Here is a 25,061-nt window from a genome sequence, read left to right on the forward strand (position 1 = left end):
ATGTGGGAAATAGCATTTTAGAGGGTTAAAGATTCCAAAATTTCTAAAGCTGTCCATGAGACCCATTCTAATCCACGCTCAGAGGCGGCGGCACAAAGTTTTGGAATGGGGGGGGGGCATTAGAATGGGCCTCATGGACAGTTTCCAGAAACACACAGAGTTAAACATCATTATATGAACTCTGTAGAATGTCATCTTGCTTTTACTTCCTATAATTTTGGATATAAGCAGTAGATATGTAGTATAATAGTCTTCAAAGGATTTGTTTGATGTCTCTAACCTGTAATTAAGGAAACTACAACAGTTATTTATCATGAACCCTGTTCTTGGAGATCTGCCTTTCGAAAGGACTCCGTTCCAGCACGCCTGCTCCAGATAATCAGTCTACTTGATTAGCCGAATCAGATTTCTGGACCAGACCAGGACTGGACCGAATTCTGGAGGAAGGCAAATCTCCAGAAACAGTGCTGGTGTGTAAGCATGGCTAATTACAAATCAGATTGTTTACTAATCAAATCAGTTCACTGGCATGTTAAACATTGGCAATTTCTCCAATGTTATTATACATTTTTAAAACTGCTCTCTGATATTCTTTAATATTGGTAAACATTTTCTGTTAATCGACAACAGTCATATTTTCTTATTAGCCACCATTTAAAAAAAAAATGAAATATGATTAATAATAAATAGGAAAGGCGGCACGGTGGTGTAGAGGTTAGCGCTGTCGCCTCACAGCAAGAAGGTCCGGGTTCGAGCCCCGTGGCCGGCAAGGGCCTTTCTGTGTGGAGTTTGCATGTTCTCCCCGTGTCCGCGTGGGTTTCCTCCGGGTGCTCCGGTTTCCCCCACAGTCCAAAGACATGCAGGTTAGGTTAACTGGTGACTCTAAATTGACCGTAGGTGTGAATGTGAGTGTGAATGGTTGTCTGTGTCTATGTGTCAGCCCTGTGATGACCTGGCGACTTGTCCAGGGTGTACCCCGCCTTTCGCCCGTAGTCAGCTGGGATAGGCTCCAGCTTGCCTGCGACCCTGTAGAACAGGATAAAGTGGCTAGAGATAATGAGAGATGAGATGAGATAAATAGGAAAAAAAGTTACGTCATACATTTGATGTCTAATTTGCATACGTCACGTTAGCGGTCTTGTAGCCTCCCATCCACTAGAGGGCGCAGGTGCAGCGTCTTTTCTCAGTTTGAACTGTCTGTCACGTGACTCCGGATGTTCACATTTCAATGTGTCACTGGAATACAGTGTTGGGTTTGCAATTTATACCTCGTTATTTGTAATTTTGGTAAAGCAACATAGTGCCTGTATTGATTTTTATTTATGTATTTGTTTGTTTGTACAGCCGCAGCGAGGTTTTTAGCATGTTAGCTAAGTGTTTTAGAAGTTATGCTGCTATTTAGTATAAACACAGCGGCTGAATCCCGAATGGCGCGCTATCGTACACAAAGTTCACTATCTAGCTTGTACAAGCCATGATTTCGTGCCCTATGTAGTGCACTTGTGTAGGGATCAGGGAGTAATTTCGGAGTGAGCCGGTCTGTGTGCGTTAACGCCACCGTGTTTTCAGACATTGCTGCCGGAGGAAGTGTTGAAGAGAAGGAGAGAATGGCCGGGGCGCTGCTCGAGTATGAAACGGAAATGTTCGTGAGTCTCTTCAGCACGGACGGGTTACTGGTCGCGGCAGAAGGACTCGGTATCGACCGCGTTTTGTTACACTTTATGAAGGTTTACTCCGAGGAAGGCAGTCTGGTGCTGCTGCTGAACACAACCCCTCCTGAGCAGGTAACAGGGCAGCAGACTGGGCTTTACTCGAGTTTACCGCTGTGTCTGATGGGTAAAAATGCTGTGTTCCAGGAGTTCTTCACAGAGCAGCTGAGAGCTGAAGGAGTCAGCCACCTTCCCCACACTGTGACCAGTGATGTACAGAGCAGTGAGCGCTACCACGTCTACACACAAGGGGGCGTGCTGTTTGTGACCAGCCGCATCCTGGTGGTGGATTTCCTCACCGACAGAATTCCTGCTCACCTCATCTCAGGTAAAGGCCATTTTATGCTGACAACCCAGTCCTCGCAGATAGCGTCTGCGCAGCCCCCCCACCTTCGCAGACGCTCTGCGCAGCCCCCCCACCTTCGCAGACGCTCTGCGCAGCCCCCCACCTTCGCAGACGCTCTGCGCAGCCCCCCCACCTTCGCAGACGCTCTGCGCAGCCCCCCACCTTCGCAGACGCTCTGCGCAGCCCCCCCACCTTCGCAGACGCTCTGCGCAGCCCCCCCACCTTCGCAGACGCTCTGCGCAGCCCCCCACCTTCGCAGACGCTCTGCGCAGCCCCCCCCACCTTCGCAGACGCTCTGCGCAGCCCCCCCACCTTCGCAGACGCTCTGCGCAGCCCCCCCCACCTTCGCAGACGCTCTGCGCAGCCCCCCCACCTTCGCAGACGCTCTGCGCAGCCCCCCCCCACCTTCGCAGACGCTCTGCGCAGCCCCCCCCACCTTCGCAGACGCTCTGCGCAGCCCCCCCACCTTCGCAGACGCTCTGCGCAGCCCCCCCACCTTCGCAGACGCTCTGCGCAGCCCCCCCACCTTCGCAGACGCTCTGCGCAGCCCCCCCACCTTCGCAGACGCTCTGCGCAGCCCCCCCACCTTCGCAGACGCTCTGCGCAGCCCCCCCACCTTCGCAGACGCTCTGCGCAGCCCCCCCACCTTCGCAGACGCTCTGCGCAGCCCCCCCACCTTCGCAGACGCTCTGCGCAGCCCCCCCACCTTCGCAGACGCTCTGCGCAGCCCCCCCCACCTTCGCAGACGCTCTGCGCAGCCCCCCCACCTTCGCAGACGCTCTGCGCAGCCCCCCCACCTTCGCAGACGCTCTGCGCAGCCCCCCCACCTTCGCAGACGCTCTGCGCAGCCCCCCCCACCTTCGCAGACGCTCTGCGCAGCCCCCCCACCTTCGCAGACGCTCTGCGCAGCCCCCCCCACCTTCGCAGACGCTCTGCGCAGCCCCCCCCACCTTCGCAGACGCTCTGCGCAGCCCCCCCACCTTCGCAGACGCTCTGCGCAGCCCCCCCCCACCTTTGCAGACGCTCTGCGCAGCCCCCCCCACCTTCGCAGACGCTCTGCGCGCACCTCCCAAAAATTGTGACCACCGCAGAACCGTTGCAGACAGCGTCGCAGACAAGAGGGCTCTGATTGGTCCACTCTACATCCTCTGTACACGCACTTCCGCTTCCCTACTTTCCCGGTTTGTTTTGTTTTCACTACTGCCATTTTTAAAAACACGAGCAAAGATGGAGCAGCACGAAGAGCGGTTGATTGAGTCGTATAGAAGTACGTACATCTATACGACTCCAGTTCTAGTCATTATAAGTAACCGGAGGATAAACACTCCACTAACCACACCCACCAACTACTCCTAGCGATTTCGCGACTTCACGCCCCCTTGCGTTGTGGCGGTGAATAACATCGCGTACGCCTATTACTCCCCGCTCAACGATAAATTACAACTATCTGCGAAAAGCTATCTGCGAAAGCCTTGTCGCAAGAGCATGCAGAGGCCCTAATGCGTTATTTATTGCAGAGGTCTTCAACGGGGGGGGGGGGGGGGTCGCGAAATTTGTCTGAGACTCTTGAATTTAGGGAAAGATGCTGATAATTGAGTCAACCTTACCATTTACATATGTATAAACTACTATAATTTCTACCAAGAACACAGGAAAAAAACAGCAGTGGCAGTGAGTCATTCGGCAATAGACATGAAGGAAATGATTTTGAAATGAATTGACTAAATTAAACCAAGAAAAGAGTCGTGATTAGCGATTGGTTGTTGGGAACACACAGGCGCTCGCTAACACAACTCACTCGGGCTTTACACACTGGTGGAGAGTTGGCTGGACCTAGCCTGGGCCCGCCCATCCTAAGTGTGACGCAACATGGGGGCCTGTTGCGAACTTAGTCTGGCAAGGCAAGCTATCTCCAGCTCTTCCAAGCTCCCGAAAAATCGGGAGCCAATCAACTTTGAGCATCTCCAACGGCCCTGGGTAGAGGCGTGTTCAAGGCAGTGACGTAGTAGAACTGCGACTGGAAGCCATAGATTGTTTACAGAATCTATGCCGGAAGCGCTTCGTTCACTAGAAACATTACGAACATGGAGCAGCGGCAAGCCTTTAACACAGCGGTAGATGCTGTATTGAAAGCATTCAACGGGAAGTTCTCATTGAAAACGGAGCAAAGAGCAGCCCTGGAGGTATTTATCTTCTTCCTGTTACTCAAGCAGTTTCCGTCGCGTCACATACGTCAGAGGAAAGAGTGATGTGATTGGTTTAAGCTTCGTCGCAGCCTTTTCTGGCTTCGACCAGTAGCAAACTGAGGCATTTCAGGGAGGCGGGTCAACCATGCCTTTGGGAAACGGTTGGGCTTAATATCTTTGCCAGACCAATGCTCGCAGAGCTTTGAAGTTGCGTTAGCCAGACTAGGCTGGACCTGCTCTCTCAACTCATATAACGAGGAGCTGGAGAGCCACATCAAGCTCAGGACAATCATGAGCATCTGCTTAAAACCTCACCAGATTTGTTGCTAGGTTCCTTTTTGAAAGAAAGTTTCTAAAGGGGTCAAAAATAGCCAAATGGAAGCTAAATTCTCCATGCTGACTGAATTTTTATCTGCTGTTTCTGTAGTATGTGTGGAATTACAGCAGGGAATAAAGTTGACGTTTTCCTGTCGTAAGAAAAGAATGGAAAACGAGTTTACACAAAATTCATCTCCACCACATATCTAAGGGCAGTTACTAAACAAACATTTATGTAAAACACATATTTTGGTAAACCTCTGTAATGAATTATTCAGTCAAACGTATTTGTAAGTTAAGCTCAAAATCTGTGCAGCTGATACAGTAAACAAGGAAATATCACAATTTCAGCTTGATCATAAAACTTAATGAAAGTGTCAGTAACTTTCACTGTGTAGTTCCAGTACGACAGCAGCTTTAGTAAGACGTCCTCTCATGTCTGTCTTTTTCTACAGTGTAAACTGTTAGAATGTAATAGCTGTACTTTTTCATCGCTAATATACAATGTTGAAGTTGAAAGGTTAATTGACTAAAAACAGCAGCTACCCTTGAATTTCGTTAGAGTTTTCAGTAAACAGGTTTTCCGTTCCTCAGTACAGAGAACAGTATTTCCCCGAAGTTTGCAGGGGGGTGGGGTGCTGGATGACCCTGCTCCACAGCTCCTATTACAGAGCTGTGGCAGCGGGGGCATGGTCAAGCATCGGTCTGTGACAGGAGGGCGGAGTCAGGGAAGGTAAGTGGCAGAATCACTACACCTGTTGTTAATTAATGTGTCTTCCCAGTGACCGCGCCCTATTTAAGGAGAGAGAGCGAGAGCAGAGGAAGCTCTCTCCACAACTAGACGACTGATGTGTGCGCGTGTGTCTGAGAGTGCAGATATAAGCTGAAAAGCTGAATAAAAGCGAGTTTTGTGAACTCAGTTCTGTCCTGCCATCCTTCTGTGCTCCACCCACCTATACGAACTGTCACAGTGGTGCCGAAACCCGGGACGAGCACAGAAGGACGGCAGGACAGAACTGAGTTCACAAAACTCGCTTTTATTCAGCTTTTCAGCTTATATCTGCACTCTCAGACACACACACATCAGTCGTCTAGTTGTGGAGAGAGCTCCCTCTGCTCTCGCGCTCTCTCCTTAAATAGGGCGTGGTCACTGGGAAGACACACGCATTAATTAACGACAGGTGTAGTGATTCTGCCACTTACCTTCCCTGACTCCGCCCTCCTGTCACAGACCGATGCTTGACCACACCCCCGCTGTCACAAGAGCATTTGAACCTGAACCACCAGTTCAAGGGGTCATATTAAAGTCTTCACATTTATTTTAGAGCAATAATTAGAACAATTTTTTACAATAGAACTGCACTCCTGTCTTATTTATTTATTTTAAGGACCATAAAATGTGTGTGGGGGGGTAAAAATATTAGGGGAAACACTGGAGAAATTCTTGTCTATGATAATTGCACTTAAATTAAGATGTATGGCAGGAAAACTGTAGAGTATTTCTTTAATGTGTGATGCTTATTAAGATAGGCTCTTGTTCTTCTGAAGTAAGTTGACCTTGGAGTTTTGGACCTGAGAAATTTAAACTTGTGTTTGGGGCATGTGCACTATATTATTATTATTATTATTATTATTTAGTTTGAATCTTACGTAACCTTTGTTATTGTAGCTTCTGTTTTTTGTGTATATATATATATATATATATATATATATATATATATATATATACATACATACAAAAAACAGAAGCTACAATAACAAAGGTTACGTAAGATTCAAACTTACATAACCTTTATTTGTATTTATATATATATATATATATATATATATATATATTAGTGCTGTCAAGCGATTAAAATATTTAATCGCGATTAATGTCGCGACTGTCATAGTTAACTCGCGATTAATCGCAATTTAATCACACATTTTTGTCACATGAAAAACCATTGTAATTCTCTTATCAGCATAAAAACGTGAATGGGCTTGCTTTGTATTGCAAAGTATAACACGTCTTGACACAGCCACTGCAAAGTGAAACCTAAGCCAAGCACCGGGGCTAGCAAAAGAACCATGAGTGAAGTGATCTACTGCTTGAGTTAGTCTACAACTTTAATCAGAGAGACAGGTTACACAGTGCCGGTAGGCTTGACATGCTTGATTTATAATATAAAGTACACTATTATATTAACTTTAAGTTGTTCGTTGATAAATATTGCATTGAATCTGATCTTTACTGTTTCAGCTCACTTAACACATTTTATACTTTTACACTTTCTGCCTGTTGATGCGTCGCGCTGTCCAATCAGAGGCGGCCAAATTTGCATATTACAGGAAGGATTTCTGGGATAGCATTGAGTTTACAGTTCAGAGGGATCTGGCTTCTTTAGACGCTGTCTTCTTAAAACTGAATAAATATTTAAAAAGAGCCAAATGAGCCAGTCTTTTGAACGGCTCTTTTCAAAGAACGGATCACAAAGATGCGGATCCCATCAAAGAGCCATAAATCCCATCTCTACTAGCGTGCCCTGCCCGCGCTGATTCTTTGGGGGGGAGGAGAGCAGAGGACTCTGGCTGTGCAGGGCGCGGCATTACAGTCTAGCTGCTATCGTTTTTCTAAGCAAAGTCTCTGTTCCAAGTTCCTGGCAGTTTCAAAAGCTTATGAAAAACCTACATCATGTTACAGAGCGTTAATCTCGCGATAAAAAAAATTATCGCCGTTAAAATTGAGTCAAGTTAACACGTTAATAACGCGACATTTTTGACAGCACTTATATTTTTATATATATATTTGCAAATTGTAATACAAATGAATTGGCCTAGACTTACTTTAGACAAACTTCTAAATGTGTAACTGAAAACTGTAACAGATGTGTTGCTCCGTATGATAAACTTAGCAGAAACATTGTACTGTAGGTGGTGTTAAATCGAACTGACGCCTGAACAGGTTTGAAATCTTGCCTGCAGGAATCCTCGTCTACCGTGCCCATAAGATCATTGAGTCATGCCAAGAGGCCTTCATCTTGAGACTGTACCGACAAAAGAACAAGACCGGCTTCATCAAAGCGTTCACCGACAAGGCCACTGCTTTTTCAACTGGTTTCTGTCAGGTTGAGCGAGTTATGAGGAATCTGTTTGTGAAGAAGCTCTATCTCTGGCCCAGGTACAGGCACATTGATAAAACAATTACATTCGACATGGGTGTGTTTTGTTTCTATAGCTTAAGCTCTGCACTATCTGATCTCCATTTGTCTACCTTGGTTAATTCCAGGTTTCAGGCCTCGGTGAACAGTGTACTGGACAGGCACAAGCCTGATGTGGTGGAGCTGCATGTGCATTTGACTCCAGCGATGAGGGCCATCCAGAGCTCCATTCTGGACATCATGAACGCCTGTTTGAAGGAGCTCAAGCGTTACAACCCGACTCTGGAGGCAGAGGACCTCTCGCTGGAGAATACACTGGGCAGTGCCTTTGAGAAAGTGAGAGAACTCTTTTTATACATTAGTGTGAATGACTGCAGTTGTGGTCAGTCGTTTACATACACAGCCATGATTGTCATGGCACTATTGGGCTTTCACTGATTTCTTTGAAATGTTCTTTTTCTGGGTCAGAATGACTGTACAGCATACATCTTTCATTAAAAAAAATAATTTGATACACAAGTTTTAATTTATTTTGGGTTTCCTGAAATCAAAATTACGCATACAGCACGGTTAATATTTGTCCCTTAGCAAGTTTCACCTTGGCTAGATGCTTTTGATGGTCATCAACACACTTCTGGTTGGATATTTGAGTGCTCTTCTTGGTAAAATTGGGAGAGTTCAATTAAATTTCTGTGTTTCCTGGGACAGACCTGACATTTAAGCACGGTCCACATATTTTTGAAAGTTTTGAGGTCAGGATTTGTTTTAAGCTAAATGTCAGTCTGCTTTATCCATTCCACAGCTAGCTTTGATGTGTATTTGGGGTCCCTGTCCTGTTAGAACATCCTAATTGTATCCAAGTTTCTGATGGTTTGAGGTTATGCTGAAGAATTCTGATGTAATCCTCCATCTCCATTACTTCATCTATTTTGTGCATTGCACCAGTTCCACTGGCAGCAAAACAACCCCAGAGCATGATGCTACCACCACCATGCTTAAAAGTTGGATGCTTAAGTGTTCCTCTGGTCATTGTGGCCAAACAGCTCAATCTTTGCCTCATAAAACTTTCCTCCAGAAGGCTTTTTCTTTTTCCATGTGGTCAGCTACAATCTTTAGTCATTCTTTTTTGGAAGGAAGCCTCTCGGTCCATGGTGATGTCAAACTCGTTTGAATGTAGGCAGTGTTCCAGCAGCTTCCAGTTCATGGCAGGCCTGTGCCTTGGTGGTTCCCCGGTTGTTCATGATCATCCCAACTAATTTCCTCTCAACTGAGGCTGACAGTTTTGTTTATTAATCTGTTAAACCAGGAAATGATAAATAATATAATCCAGTCAGATTATATAAAGCATATGTACATTGAAATAAGCATCTCTTTTATAACATCATAATAACTGACATATAAAACAGTCCATTAAGATAAATAAAAATAAACATGTCTGTGAATTGAGAAATAAACAAAATACGAATCATTCTACGAAGTGGTTGTCCACACAATAATTAAACACGTTGTGTACTGTGATCGGTGCTTTTGTAGACAATTCGCCATTATCTGGATCCCTTGTGGCATCAGCTGGGAGCGAAGACCAAGTCTCTAGTGCAGGACCTGAAGATCTTGAGAACTCTGTTGCTATACCTCACGCAGTACGACTGCGTCACTTTCCTTAACCTGCTGGAGTCCCTGCGTTCCAGCCAGAAAAACTTTGGCAGCAATTCAGGTAAGATGAACTGAATAGCTGTGATGCAGCAGACTTCTCAGTTGATAACGGAAGAAAAGGAGCGCAAAGTGTTTTCTTCTCCATCTCACCAGGATGGCTTTTCCTGGACTCCAGCACTTCGATGTTTGTGAACGCCCGTAGCCGTGTGTATCGCATTCCTGAGTCGAAAAAGAAACCTAAAGTTGATCAAGTGGAAGAAAAACCGAGCGGCTCTGGTACGTCCATTTCTGCACATGCGTATTTGTGGCAGTCTGGAGAAAACCTTCACATGGTCAATTTTGGCATTTTCTGCTGTACATTTCTGAAAGCTACAGGTGTTCCTGCACTTAAATGTATTTCTGTTTTGCACATCATACCATAAGTGAAGTTGTAGCATTTTTTTTTTTTTATTTAATTGCTAGCAAAAGTGAAGAGGGAGATGATCACATTTCATACCAAATTTTGACAGCTGATATCTCATTTCAAACTGACTCGATGTAGACTTGTGTCTGTTTCACAACATTCTCATCTCATCTCATTATCTCTAGCCGCTTTATCCTGTTCTACAGGGTCGCAGGCAAGCTGGAGCCTATCCCAGCTGACTACGGGCGAAAGGCGGGGTACACCCTGGACAAGTCGCCAGGTCATCACAGGGCTGACACATAGACACAGACAACCATTCACACTCACATTCACACCTACGGTCAATTTAGAGTCACCAGTTAACCTAACCTGCATGTCTTTGGACTGTGGGGGAAACCGGAGCACCCGGAGGAAACCCACGCGGACACGGGGAGAACATGCAAACTCCACACAGAAAGGCCCTCGCCGGCCACGGGGATCGAACCCGGACCTTCTTGCTGTGAGGCGACGGCGCTAACCACTACACTACCGTGCCGCCCTGTTTCACAACAGTGTGTAAATTATCCAACAACTTGGTCAAAGCGTGACGTTTATTGTGTGGAAAAATCCCGTTTAGTTCTCAAGGTGTTAAATATCTTCAGGGAGACTGTTGGGATTTTCCACTGTTAAACAATAACATTCACAATTTAGACCAGGGCAAGATTAAAAAATCAGCACAAACCTTAAATATAATGTTGCTTTGGTGATATATTTAAGGTTTCTTAAAGGTGAAGTATCAAAGTATGTAATAGGCAAAAATATTTTAAGGTAAAACATGATTTTTTTTTCCATAATTTGCAGCTGCCAAAATTTAGCCACAGTGACATCTGAGGGGTTTTACCAGAATGCCACACATTTATTTATAAACTGAAAAATCACATGCACAGAATGTCATATATAAAGTGTGTGTGTGTGTGTAGGGCCTTTAAAAAGAGAGCTTGTGCTTGAAAAGAATCCGAAGTGGGAGGCTCTGACTGAGGTGCTGCAGGAGATTGAAAAAGAAATGAGTAGCTCTGACCACGAGCCAGGTGATGTTCTGACACTTGCAACATTTCACACTTTGACAGCTGCAGTGACTTTGAGACTTGAACGTGTCTGAATCTGTGTGACTCAGGCCGGGTGTTGATATGCGCCAGTGACGACAGGACGTGTGCTCAGCTGAAGGAGTACATCCAGAAAGGTGCCGATTCGCTACTCCTCCGCCTTTACTCACGCACTATTGGTAAAGATGAGTGTGTACCAGTGTCTGAGAAAACTAAACAAGGTAACTCCAGAAGAGACGTAGGAAAGGCGCCAAAGGGCAAGAAGCCCCGAGCCAAAAACGCCAAACTCGGCTTAAAGAAACAGCGAACTTCACTGACGCTCACACAAATGGTGGGGCAGCAGAAAGAAGCTGAGGTGGGACAGATGGGCAGCAGTGGAGATGAGGGAGAACAGGATGAAAAGCAGGAGGTGAAGGATGATGATGATGTTGTTCTGAATCTTACTTCCGATTCCTACTATGGTGTTCTCCAAGAGCCCATGACGGTCATTCATCCGTTGAAAGGATGCTCGGATCCGTACAGTCTAACGCGAGTGTTAAAAGAGGTCGAGCCCGTGTTTGTGGTGCTGTATGATGCTGAACTCAGCTTTGTGCGCCAGCTGGAGGTTTATAAAGCCAGCAGGCCGGGCAAACCTCTCAGGTATTATAATGTTCACATATTCTCTGTCTTTCAACATCAATGGAAAAATTCTTGGTCTGATTTGTTAAGATTCTTGTTGTTGTTGCCTGTTATAGGGTGTATTTTCTTATTTACGGTGGTTCCACAGAAGAGCAGAGGTATCTCACTGCTCTGCGTAAAGAGAAACAAGCATTTGAACATCTGATCAGGTCCATTCCTTCCCATTTTCAATTTAACACTTCAGTTAACTTTGACTAAACCACTATTGGTTAGTTTGATATCATGACAGTTTCATGTTTTGAAAGTTATTTTATGTTGAATACAGAGAAAAGGCCAGCATGGTTGTTCCAGAAGAGAGAGAAGGCCGAGGAGACACAAACTTGGACCTGGATCGTAATCAGGAACCTGCTCACGCTGCTGCAGACACTCGCAAAGCAGGTAATCCATCGTATCGGAGTTTAATTAAATGTGACTGCATGTAGTGTCCTTTACCCTTCTAATTAACAAGTATTCAGAAGGCAAGGTGAATATCGGTGGCTAATAACTGAAACGAATTCGAGGTTATTATTCACTGATACTCACTGAGCCTGAGGCAGATAATTGTTTTAGTATAAATACACAGGTGATGATAAATTGTATTTAAAACAAAAAAGGATTTATTTCAAGTTTAACATGCAAAATGAAATGTGCACAGACCTGTGTCACGTATCTATACCGAGTCATCTCATCTCATTATCTGTAGCCGCTTTATCCTGTTCTACAGGGTCGCAGGCAAGCTGGAGCCTATCCCAGCTGACTACGGGTGAAAGGCGGGGTACACCCTGGACAAGTCGCCAGGTCATCACAGGGCCGACACATAGACACAGACAACCATTCACACTCACATTCACACCTACGGTCAATTTAGAGTCACCAGTTAACCTAACCTGCATGTCTTTGGACTGTGGGGGAAACCGGAGCACCCGGAGGAAACCCACGCGGACACGGGGAGAACATGCAAACTCGCACAGAAAGGCCCTCACCGGCCACGGGGCTCGAACCCGGACCTTCTTGCTGTGAGGCGACAGCGCTAACCGCTACGCCACCGTGCCGCCCATACCGAGTCGTATAAAATACATTGTTTTGAAATGGATAAAATAAATCCCAATTCCACCTTATTTTTGAATAGTTTCAGACCAAACTTCGTAGCATGTTTAGTGCTTTTAAGAACAGCATTTTCTTTCATCATTTGTAATTCTTACTCGCGCACCGTGACAAAGCAATTGGTGGCCATTTTTCCAAGTTGCTGGAGGTGATTATCATGAAATAATCATAATCTCTCTACCAATCAGCATGCGCAATTTCCTATAACCATCTCCGTATTTATACTAAAGTGAGATAGTAGTATATCATAGTAATGAAACTTGAAGTAGTTAAGAAAATGGGCAAGATAAATGTCCCATACCATTCGATAGGCTACATTTTAAGTGTACTTATCATTTGAAGAACATGCGGGCTGTTTCACAGTCATGGTTTTCCTTTTGAATAACACCAACCAACACCTGTATCTAGGTCCAGTTTATATATGCTGGAGTTTCTTGTACCTTATCCTACAGGGACACACCAGCCCTACCTACAGCAGTAATGTCTCTTAAGTTCTGATAAATATGTCTGGAAGATGCCCCTTTTCCACCAAAGCAGTTCCAGGGCTGGTTCGGGGCCAGTGCTTAGTTTGGAACCGGGTTTTCTGTTTCCACTGACAAAGAACTGGCTCTGGGGCCAGAAAAACCGGTTCCAGGGTAGCACCAACTTTCTGCTGGGCCAGAGGAAAGAACCGCTTATGTCAGCGGGGGGGGGCGGAGTTGTTAAGACCAACAACAATAACAAGACCGCAAAAGATCGCCATTTTTAAGCGACGAGAGGCAGCAGCTGTACAAATGCGAAGTCATCCATTATTATTGTTGTTGTTGCTGCTGCTGCTTCTTCCCGTTGTTTTTGCTTCGATATTCGCGCCAAGGTTTATGCAAACGTAGCGACGTAACTGACGTATACAGCGACGTAATGACGTGGCTTCCCTTAGCACCGCGAGCTATGGAAAAGCAAACTGGTTCTCAGCTGGCTCGCAAGTTGAACGAGTTGTGAACCAGCACCAGCCCCAAACCAGCCCTGGAACTGATTTGGTGGAAAAGGGGTAAGAGTCAAATGCAAGCTCAGTTTTGACCTTGTGGTCGTTTCATTTAATTCTACTTGAATTATTACGTTTAGATTTTACTGGTTAAGTTCAGAATTGCATTTTTAGCACTAACTAGGTTTTACTTCAGGGCGTATACTTTTCATTCACAATAGAAAGATATTTAAGTGGAAGTTACTTTTTTTTGTAAACTAAGCGTCTCTGACTGTATCCTTTGTCCATCAGAAATCTCCTCTCCGAAAAAGACTCACCTTATGATGAGGTTGTAAATGATTTTTGAAGAAAATATTTGCCTCTTTTGAAGCAGTATACTCTGCACAGTAAAAAAACAAACAAACAAAAAAACAGGACTTGAAACAGATGTAAGACCCATGTGGTTGAAATGCGAGTCCAGCAAAAAGTGTCCTCTCCGGAAAACCACAAGGATCATCATCACTTCAGTGGTTATTACATTCAGTGTACAAACATCACTGCACAGTACTTGAAAATTTGTACTTAAAATCACATTTCAGCAGTTTTTCACTTTGTATAGAGATCTTGCAGTCACGTGACCGGAAAGTACACAGCCGCCATCTTGTCGGTAAAAAACACAGCTGAATACTGCTGCACTCGTGTACAGAATGGATCATTTTCAACCAACGGACTACACGGCTCATTTTTCTAATGAACAGATAACTAGATATATGTCTAAAATAAACGATTTACAGATTAGTGACCCTTATGGCTTACCGGACGTAGTTTTCACGACCGTGTCAGTGGATATGGAACTGCCAGCGGAATACCCAGACGTGTTTAATTACCTCATTAACTTTCCCTCACTGTTCAGTGGTGAAGCACTGCGTGCTTATAAATCTCTGCACAGTTATCTTTACAGAAATTCAGGATTTGTCAGCGACTCAGATGTGGCATCTTGTAAACAAGAAAATAACAATCCTCATTGGACGGGTAAGTCACTTAAGTATTGAGTATAGCACTGACCAGCCGATTATAGAATAGAATAAGGTAATTCCAGCTGTAATTCCAAATCGTCCGTCTTGTTTACCATGGATCTGGCGTTGGAGAGATAGAGGCTTAGCAGTGGAGATTTGAGTGGCTGTTTTCTGAGCTTAGTCAACAGGCCGGCTCTGCCTGCAGCCTCGCTTTTGCTTCCGCTCCCGACGCCGCCTCCTTCGCTTTGCTTCCGATAACAATCCACGGAGACCCCGCTGGTCTCGCTATCTCGTCCGGAATGTTGTGCATGCGATGGAAATCGCTACAAACCGTCATTTTCTGCTGGAAACCAATGTCCAGTAAGTCCATACGGTTGTAGTGGATATTGAAGTCCGGTACAGACGAACAACACGCAAAAATACACACGAAAAACATAAATGTGCACAGGTAGGGAGAGCTTGTAGCCGCAGCCGTTGTAGTAGAATTGTATATAGTAGGGTTTTCCAGAAGAAAAGGTAGAAGTAGAAGGCGGAAAATGGCGTCTGTCACAATCTGGATCGGCTGTGACGTCACATGCAAGTGCTCCATACCTTATTCTTGTGGACTATAAGAAAGTGGGTCAGTTTTAGAAATGCACTATAATGCTGTCTTCTCACCACAACTAACATGTCCAGTATATGACCTGCAGCTCTGAAATTCTGCATAGTTGATTTCCGTCTCAAAAGATAATTTTTGGCGGCAGAGAAACACAAAAATCTGAGGTTTGATTTTTGGACTATTGTGTACCCGAAAACCCTGATTTTGAAACAGCTCTTTCAGTACCAGGCCCGTGCCAGTCTTTCTATTGCCAATGCGGTAAACACTGGATGTCTGCACCATATTTATAAATTAATAAAAGTAACGTCATCCTCTTAATACGTTTATTTAGAAAATAATATCCTAGCAGTCTGCCTAACGAGTTTTAAGACTGACTTGGATTCAAACTGCAATATTGAATTATAGACTTGGCATACTGTGAATTTTTATTCAATTCCAACCAGAGTTTAACTAGTTTTTATAATAGACGATTCCATATTGGACTGGTTAGCTCTTCCAAAGCCCACAATAAGCCTTCCAAAAGCAGACTGTATTGTCTTTCCCTTCATGACATCTAAAAGCACTATTTCCAAGTGCAATGCTTTCTTTGAAATAATACACAATTTTTTAAAATGTTAAATCATATCAGGCAAGAATCAGAACAATGTGCTTTTAATAAACTTTTGTTTTGAAAGCTCAGAGTTGTCCTCGGCAAACAGGGCTCTATAATCATATCCATAAAGGGCCAGTGTGGCTGCAGGTTTTCATTCCACCCAAATTCCTGATCCCACTTAATCCTGGTCTTCAGATGAGGTTGGAATTCTGTTTCCCGACCAAAATTCAATACTTGCAGTGGTGTTATTGTTTGATCCCATCCTTTTAACTGAAACTTTTATATTCAGTTGTTTGGTAATTACAACATTAAAATAAACAAGTATGAAAAATGAATGTCTCAATGTTTGTTTTTCTCAGGTGGACAGGAGATGGTCAAAGAGCCATGCCGAGTCATCGTAGACATGCGGGAGTTTCGCAGCGAGCTTCCTTCCCTCCTACACCGGCGTGGGCTCGACATCGAGCCTGTCACCCTGGAGGTGGGAGACTACATCCTGACTCCTGAAATCTGCGTGGAACGCAAGAGTGTGAGCGACCTGATCGGCTCACTGCAGAACGGCCGTTTGTACACCCAGTGCCTCTCCATGAGCCGCTTCTACCGTCGGCCCGTGCTGCTCATCGAATTTGACCCAGCCAAACCGTTCTCACTCGTGGCCCGTAGCGAGCTGCGTCAGGAGATCTCAGCCAACGACATCACCTCCAAACTGACCCTCCTGACTCTCCATTTCCCCCGGCTGAGGCTGCTCTGGTGCCCGTCACCCCATGCTACGGCACAGCTCTTTCAAGAACTCAAGCATGGTCGGCCTGAGCCCGATGCCCTCACTGCCCAGGCCGTTACAGCAGAATCGGAGATGGTGGAAGATTCAGTTGACCTGTACAACCCCGGGCCTTATGACTTCCTGCTCCGTATGCCTGGAGTTAATGTTAAAAACGTAAGGGGACTCATTAAACATGCTGCCAGCCTGGCTGAGCTGCTCACTCTGAGCCAGGAAAAGCTGAGTGAGATTCTAGGCAGTGCCAGTAATGCCAGGCAGCTCCATGAATTCCTGCACAATAACATGGATGTGGCTTCAGTTCAGAAGAGCAGACAAATGAAGCATTAGTATATAAACAAGCCTGGCAGGATTACATTACATTGCGGGCATTTAGCAGAAACTCTTATCCAAAGCGACGTACAGCATACCCAGAAAAAGCTTAGGGTTAGGTGCCTTGCTCAAGGGCACTTTAGTCATTCCTGCTGGTCCAGGGAATCAAACCAGCAACCTTTTGGTCCTAAAGCTGCTTCTGTAACCATTAAGCCACAGCTTCCAGAATTGTACATCTATAAAATGTAATGCATTTATTTTTTATAAAATATTTAAGTGGAAATTTTTTTAACGTCAAGCATAATAATGTACAGTCTATGAATTTTCAACTGTATCTGAATATTTAAGGAGTTTGTAAAGTAAATGTTTGAACTATGCCCTACATTAAAATAATTTGACGGGAAGTTTGTGTGGGAATTTTTTTTTTTTTTTTTTTTTTTTTTTTTTGGTGGGGGTGTATATTCTGATACATGATGATGGAAATCTACCCAAGACTTATCAGCATTTTACCTTCCTGTGTGCAGGTGATAAACTTGACCAGAGCAGTAGTGTGTGTGTGTGTGTGTGTGTGTGTGTGTGTGTGTACTATATATAAATAAAAATATGGGTCTGTCTCAGAAACTGGGTACTGTGGGGGTACCCCACTAAATATAGTACTCAGTCATTAAACTATATGGCTTTGAATGGTGATGTTGGTTTTAATTTGAAATAAAATGATGAAAGAAATAATACAGATAAAACTAAATCTTTGATGTGAATACTCTATTCAGAATTTGGCAAAAATTTCTGCAAATTTATGGAAAAATGGCGGCCTGATCTGGGACATGATAAATGGTTGACTGCATCGCATTCCCTTAAAAAGGCTGTAGTCCACTGAAAAGTCTACAGTTATCACTAATTGTATTTTAAGTTGTAACTTTATACACCTAAGGATTGGTGCGCTCACAGAATAATCATAACCGTAATAAAACATGACGCAAAATATTTGATCACCGTTGTAACTCCATTTTCCGCAAAACCCAAAACCAATACGATCGTGTGTTTTGATCTAAACAGAAAGCCTCAGGGTCAAGGTCACTACCTCACCAAAAATAGGAACTTAAAATCACTACGCCATATAAACATTTAGTTATAAATCTGCGATTGTTTTTTAAAACGAAAGCTGAAGGTATAGAATATGTTTCTTACAGAATATGTTCCGATGGTAGCTGGTCTTGTATGAGTTTCTGAGCTATAAAATGAGTTGTGGTCTATTTTTTACCGTAGCGTGTTATTTGTGTGCGGGGAAGGACACACATTAACAATGTGCATGTGTAGAATGGAATTTTCCACTCCAGCAGTTAGAAGTTGATCGCGCTTCCATTTGCGGTCTCTCTGTTACGCGGGTGATCTGTTCGGGCGTTATCACTGAAAAGGGGAGTTCTGACAGCTTTATTTTGTTTTAGTCTTGCAGTATAAGGCAATAGAATGTTTCTTTCTTTTTCATCTTACTTTCATATTTCGTAGTGTTTGCATATTTTTGGCCAATATTTTGTAACCGTGGTCAATTTAGATGGAACTTTTGATCGAATCTCCGGCCAGTCATTTTGCCCCGCCCCCGCCTCGCGCTCCGTCCGGTGCGGTAGTGATGTCCCGTTGCTCGCGCGCCGCAGCAGAGACCCGCGCGACCTTCAGCCGGTGCAGTCGCTGTTCTTTTACCAGCGCCGTTATTCTCAGCTTTCCGGTGCGTTCTTGATTTTTCCATTGTGTCCTATTTCGCCATATCAAACACCCAAAATCTATCATCATATTCATATTTAAGTGAATAATCAATTCAGTCATCATACCTTGGCATTTTTAACCCAAAGCAATCAAAAAGAGGAAATTTATTCAATATTTTCACTCCTCTGTGAAGGAGGGGCTTTAATTCTTCATGATGGAGTTATTTTATATGGAAATCAATTTTACAAAAGTATTTGAATTGTAATTAAAAAAAAATTTCCACAGTGGAGGCCAGATAAAGCAAGATACTATATTCTTATTAAGCGTGACAAAAGAAACATTGAGTGTTGGGTAAATGCAAAAAAAAAAAAAAAATTTGAAAATTTATTTTTTGACCATAATGTCTCAAATAAGAGACCAGTTTCTGAGACCCATATATATAAAATGTATGGAAGGATAGAGGGATGGACGGATGGATAGAGGGATGGATGGATGGAGAGATGGATAGAAGGATGGACAGATGGATAGAGAGATGGAAGGATAGAGGGATGGACGGGGGATAGATGGATGGATGGATGGATGGATAGAGAGATGGACGGATAGAGAGAGGGATCGATGGATGGATGGATAGAGAGATATTTTCATCATGAACTTGAGGATGGAGTTGAGAATTTCATACCATGGCGTGTTCATTTATATTCCTCATATTCGCATTTGACAAAAGCAAATGTCTAGGAAGAAAAGCAGCGTCTTAAGATCACAGTTTACATTTCTATTATGCTTTACATCATGTGTCCTATGAAACGTCCAACTTTGTTTATAAAACCCTACAGCTGTGTTTGTCTCCCCCTGCCGGCTGAAAGCTGAATAAACAGTCGCGACAGAAGTTACATCCAAAATCGCATACTAGAGTGCTAGATAGTATGAAAATAATACGCTCAGCTTGGAAACAGTAGATGGCGCATAATTCTAGCATACTCCGTAGTACGCTAGTATGCGGATTTGGACCGAGCCAGGAGAGATTTGCCAGAGTCCCGATTGCGTCACTGAGTTCAGATGGGCAGTCCAGCAGCGGCCATCTTATTTCCACCAAAACTTCAGCACTAGAGGAAAACACTGGCTACTCATTTCTCAGCACACGAAATGCTCGTATTGTGAACAGTGATGGACCATTAAACTTCATATCCAGGCAGGCACTTCCGCTCCAGCTCTAAAGAACAGGGTAAGTCGGGCCTGGTGTCGGCTGTGTTTCAATTTCATTCTCAGCGCTAGCTTAGCTTACTGATGAGGAGTTAGCTTAGCTTAGTTTACTGATGAGGAGTTAGCTTAGCACACAGGCACAGATACCGGGCTGAGTGTGTATTGATAAACATAAGGCGTGTTGTTCTTCCTTCCTGTGATCCGGTTAACAGTTAGTTGACTGGCCGGGTGTCCAAACACACAAGATTTCCTCTTCAGGGTGTGACATGGACTGTCCTCAGGTCTGCTGCTGAGGTTTATTGGTCACTGACTACAGCTGAGTGAACACTTGAGTAGCTAGCTGTGTTTTTTAATCAGAGGACTTTAGGAAGCTGGTGAATAAATACTGCTCTGGTTCATTGTTCTCTCTTACACACACAGTACTGTGCAAAAGTCTTAGGCACATGTAAAGAAATGCTCTAGACCAAAAAAAATGGCTTCAAAATAATGGCATTTAAATGTTTCAACATTCAAAAACAAACTATAAACAGCAGTAAGACATAATAAATGAAACACAGTGAGTATTTGGTGTGAGCTGATGCTTTGCTTTAGTCTCCGGTACAGTGAGAGCAGTTTTACTGAGCATCTTACAGAACCAGCCCCAGCTCTTCTGGATGCTTTGACTGTCGCACTCATTTTGCACCAAAACCCAGCAGCTTTCATTCTGTTTTCTTTTTTAATCTGAAAACTGCTGTCTTATGTAATATGCTGCTCAGATACAAACACTTTTTTTCCTGTAACATTTAATTTTGTGCTGGAAAACGAACATCTGGACTCTAAAATGTTTTTGTACTGACTCGATAATGTAGAAGTCATCAAATAGAAATCTATAACAAAATTTGTATGAGGGGAAAAAATAGGGTGCCTAAAGGCCTCTGCATGCTCTTGCGACAAGGCTTTCGCAGATAGCTTTTCGCAGACAGTTGTAATTTATCGTTGAGCGGGGAGTAATAGGCGTGCGCGATGTTATTCACCGCCACAACGCAAGGGGGCGCGAAGTCGCTAGGAGTAGTTGGTGGGTGTGGTTAGTGGAGTGTTTATCCTCCGGTTACTTATAATGACTAGAACTGGAGTCGTATAGATGTACGTACTTCCTCACTTCCTCGATCAACCGCTCTTCGTGCTGCTCCATCTTCGCTCGTGTTTTTAAAAATGCCGGTCGTGAAAACAAAACAAACCGGGAAAGTAGGGAAGCGGAAGTGCGTGTACAGCGGATGTAGAGTGGACCAATCAGAGCCCTCTTGTCTGCGAGGCTTCTGCGGTGGTCACAATTTTTGGGAGGTGCACGCAGAGTGTCTGCGAAGGTGGGGGGGCTACGCAGACGCTGTCTGCGACGCTATCTGCGAGGACTGGGTTGTCAGCATAAATTGGCCTTAAGACTTTTGAACAGTGCCGTGTAAAAGAAAGAAAGCACAACTTTATTCATCACACACTTGTGAAATTCCTTTCTGCATTTAACCCATCTGAAGCAGTGAACACACACACACCCAGAGCAGTGGGCGGCCATGCTAACAGCGCCTGGGGAGCAGTTGGGAGTTAGGTGCCTCAGCCCAAGGCCGTCCCATATTAAAGTGCACGTTCTGGACCAATTTTGTTTTTTTTTTTTATATATATGAAAGTATGTCCCTTTACACACTCATCCAGAAGGGTAATTTTGCACAAGGCCGTCTGTCTACAGCAGAAAAAAATAAAATAACAAAACGCATCTGGAAAAATCCCAAGGGAGTCTGGAGCGAGATTCGTGACGTCACCTGCGGAAGCGCCAGCAGGCTGCGAGAGCTTTTCGTGGTTTCAGTGCACAGCCTGTGTAGACCAAGCGCTCCCATTTCTCTCTCATTGTCCGGTCTTTTGGGAAACGATGAGTACTAATCCCATCAAGATTGGTGTTGCTACACCCTCCTACGATACATCTGTTAACCATTTTAATAATTACATGATAACGTTGAAGAAATTTGCAGGAAACCACCAGGTCATTTTCTCATAAACAAACCAGCGCTGACGTAGGATTCAGACGGAGGCGTCCCGCATGCGACGTCACGAAAATCAATGTTTGCCGGGAAATCCAAATGCTGATTTTTTTCAGAGGCGGACCAATTCGCCTCAAATGGCTTGATTTCAACTGAATTTTTCTGGTATTGCGCAAGGTAAAAAAATTGCGCAAAATGTGACAGATATTTGACCAAAGTTTAATATAAAATAGGGGAATTACGTTGATCTCGCTCCTGAATTTACCCGTGATATGCACTTTAACCAAACCGCATGTCTTTGGGGGAAACCGGAGCACCCGGAGGAAACCCACGCAGACACGGGGAGAACATGCAAACTCCACGCAGAAAGGCCCTCGCCAGCCGCTGGGCTCGAACCCAGAACCTTCTTGCTGTGAGGTGACCATGCTAATCACATAAGGCGCATATATATTAAAAAGAACAGAGCTTTCTGTGTTGTGATGTTTGTCCTGTTTTGCTCATGATTATATCCGTCATGATCAAGTCTCTTGTACATCAGTGTAGGGTATTAGGCAGAAAAAGAAATTTACCAGTCAAAAATAATATTTTATATAATCCTGATAAGCGCCGCAGGTGCGAAGACGAGCGCCGCAGGCGCGAAGTCCCTCTAGGGGGGTCTGGGGGCATGCCCCACCAGAAAATTTTTGAAATTTAGACTTCATTTCCTGCATTCTAGGACATTTTCAGGGTGAAATGGCGTGTAATTTTTGATCAGAAATATTGCATATTTTTACTTTGTATTTTTTTCAGTTTCACTCCTGAATGTATCAGATGTATGTATGGTGTTTGATTTGGTAACAAAAGTGAAAAGAAAATAAACAACAATGAATTGTATATAATCTTTTGATCTAGTTACAGTATTTAATAAAAAAACAAAACAAAACAGTATTCTATTTTACCATACCCCAATGAACCCCCCTTGTTAATCAATGTATCACACATACCTTTTCTGTCTTTTTGTGGAAAAACGAATCAGTTTTTGTCACATTCAATTTGGGGCGTTTGTTGGGATTCATCTTGATCCAGAAGAGTGAGTCAGCAAAAAAAAATGCGGTTCTCCCGCCAAGAAAGAGGAAACTACAACGCAGGGTGTTTGGCAATTTTCGACCAATCAGAATTCGCGATTTATTCAGTCCGCATGTTACAAGATTCAGTGCGGGCCAAAATGGCGGAAACGATGAAATATTCTGATTTTTCATTTCAAGTTTTCAGTATTTTTCGTATTAAACTGTGTTTCTTACGATTTGTAAATGATGGCGGAACCACACACGGACTGGCCATCGGGAGTAGCGGGAGTTTTCCCAGTGGGCCGGTGGTTCAGTGTGGGCCAGCGGAGAAAAAAAAAAAAAAAAAAAAAAACAGTTGCGCGCTGGCCTTTAATATGATAAGCAATGTTAACAGTTTCTTTAACAAACTGTTAACATTGCTTATCATATTAAAGGCCAGCGCGCAACTGTAATAAGCAATGTTAACAGTTTGTTAAAGAAACTGTTAACATTGCTTATCATATTAAAGGCCAGCGCGCAACTGTTTTTTTTTTTTTCTCCGCCGGCCCACGCTGAACCACCAGCCCACCGGGAAAACTCTCGCTACTCCCGATGGCCAGTCCGTGTGTGGGCGGAACATAACTGGATTTATCGGATGACATGTGGGAGTATTCATGTGCGAAAATTTTCGGCATTATCGTCCGTTTCAGTATCCGTCTGTGTGTATACTTGCCCGTTGAAATCGGCAATTGCCCGTCAAATTTACGGGTGGACGGGTCTCTGCCTAATACCTTACATCAGTGGTCCTGAAACCTTTTGGAGCCGGAAAATAAATAAATCCTACACACCTTCTCAGTACAGACTCATTATTCAAATGTGTCCGGTAATATTCTGGTTGTTTGTTTATGGAATCCATAGAGCTTTGTTTCTTCTGAACTTCTCACCCAAGCTGATGTTTATTTTTAGTCTTGCTTAATTAGAATAACTTTGGTGGGTTGTGATTTCCACTGCTGTACCGACCAAAAGAAAGCAGTCTGGACCCTCTGCCTGTTCTTCATGGACCCCTGGGGGTCCCAGGACTACATTTAAGAAACAAAAACATGTCCAAGTAGAAGGCTAGTGTAAATATGACCTTACGCACCTGGGCATGAGTCATACACAGCGCCCTGAATACTTCAGATCTCTACAGTCATCCACACTATTCATCTACATAACAATAGGGTGATGTCACTAAACAAACACGCCCAGAGTTTAAAAATAATAATAAAACTGGACAAAAACAACGAGTTTAAAGGTCAACTGACGTTCAGATTTTTCAAGTGTAGGTCATAAAAAGAATTTTCCCCGACACAGTTATTTTTGTTTAGTGGACTGAAAGCTACTGAATTCGAATCGCAGACTTCCAATTTTATTAGTTTTTTTTAATAGAATGATTAAAGAATTTAGAACCATGTGGCCCGAAATTCTCCTCTCCTTTTTTTTTTTTTTTTTCCTGCTTCACCATGACCCAAATCAAGATACTACGTCATGCGTCATGTGGTGGGCTTTCCCCCTTCATGCAAGGCATTGTGGGATATAAATTTGAAACAGGAGAGAACAATGGAGGACTTGAGTGTGCGAATGAAACGTGAAAGACCGACTACAGTAACAAAGCGAGAAGAAAAGACGTTATGTTGCGAAGGAAAGGAAACGCAGGACCAAACTAATAAATATCGGCGCTCAGCGAGCACCTCGGTGTGATCAGCTGTTCATTTAGCGACAGAATGATGTAACGGTCAGTGCACGGTCAAGGTAAACCTGTAGATGGCAGCAATGCAACACTGTGGATGCCAGCTGCCGTAAAATCCAAAAGAAGAAGAAGCAGGTAAACCTGCGCATGCACACACCAGAATTCCTCTGTCTGCTTGACTGCGTGAAGTGAGCGATTTCATGCACGTTGTTTGCTCGGGGAATCCTCTCAAATTAAATAACTTCCCAGCCACAGAATGGTCTGGTTTTTTTTTTTTTTTTAAATATTACCGAAATAAACACATCACAATGACCAAATTTCAGAGGGAACTCAAAAATCCCACCCCCTCCATTCAGGCCTCCCTCCAAAGCACATGAATGCACAACGCCTGATTACTGCCAGAGGGTGAATCCATGTGAGAGAGCGTTAGAGTGAGGAGCATAACTCGTTGTTGTCGTACATTATATTGCCCAAAGTATTCGCTCACCTGCCTTGACTCACATATGAGCTTAAGTGACATCCCATTCCTAATCCATAGGGTTCAATATGACGTCGGTCCACCCTTTGCAGCT

General features: G+C 43.9%; 2 protein-coding genes across 4 annotated transcripts in view; both read left to right on the plus strand.

Annotated features, from left to right (window-relative positions):
* The first annotated feature begins 1,205 nt into the window (after positions 1-1,205).
* Positions 1,206-17,223, plus strand: ercc4 (excision repair cross-complementation group 4). Of its 2 annotated transcripts, XM_060939690.1 has the most exons (11): positions 1,206-1,784; positions 1,857-2,037; positions 7,524-7,719; positions 7,828-8,035; positions 9,233-9,413; positions 9,506-9,628; positions 10,715-10,822; positions 10,909-11,476; positions 11,572-11,664; positions 11,781-11,893; positions 16,104-17,223. In XM_060939690.1, the coding sequence occupies exons 1-11, from the start codon at positions 1,608-1,610 to the stop codon at positions 16,844-16,846; spliced, it is 2,691 nt and encodes an 896-aa protein (XP_060795673.1). In that variant the 5' UTR covers positions 1,206-1,607; the 3' UTR covers positions 16,847-17,223. The 2 variants fall into 2 exon arrangements, with proteins under 2 accessions (XP_060795673.1, XP_060795672.1); XM_060939689.1 differs by having other exon boundaries at positions 1,206-2,037.
* A 2,296-nt stretch (positions 17,224-19,519) lies between these two features.
* mrtfba (myocardin related transcription factor Ba) overlaps positions 19,520-25,061 on the plus strand; it is a 73,401-nt gene continuing 67,859 nt past the window's right edge. For both annotated transcript variants that reach the window (XM_060939691.1, XM_060939692.1), the window contains exon 1: positions 19,520-19,751. The gene's annotated coding sequence lies outside the window, so the exon portion shown is untranslated. The remainder of the gene's footprint in view (positions 19,752-25,061) is intronic.

This window comes from Neoarius graeffei, chromosome 14 (genome assembly GCF_027579695.1).
Source record: "Neoarius graeffei isolate fNeoGra1 chromosome 14, fNeoGra1.pri, whole genome shotgun sequence".
In the NCBI taxonomy this organism is placed as follows: domain Eukaryota; kingdom Metazoa; phylum Chordata; class Actinopteri; order Siluriformes; family Ariidae; genus Neoarius; species Neoarius graeffei.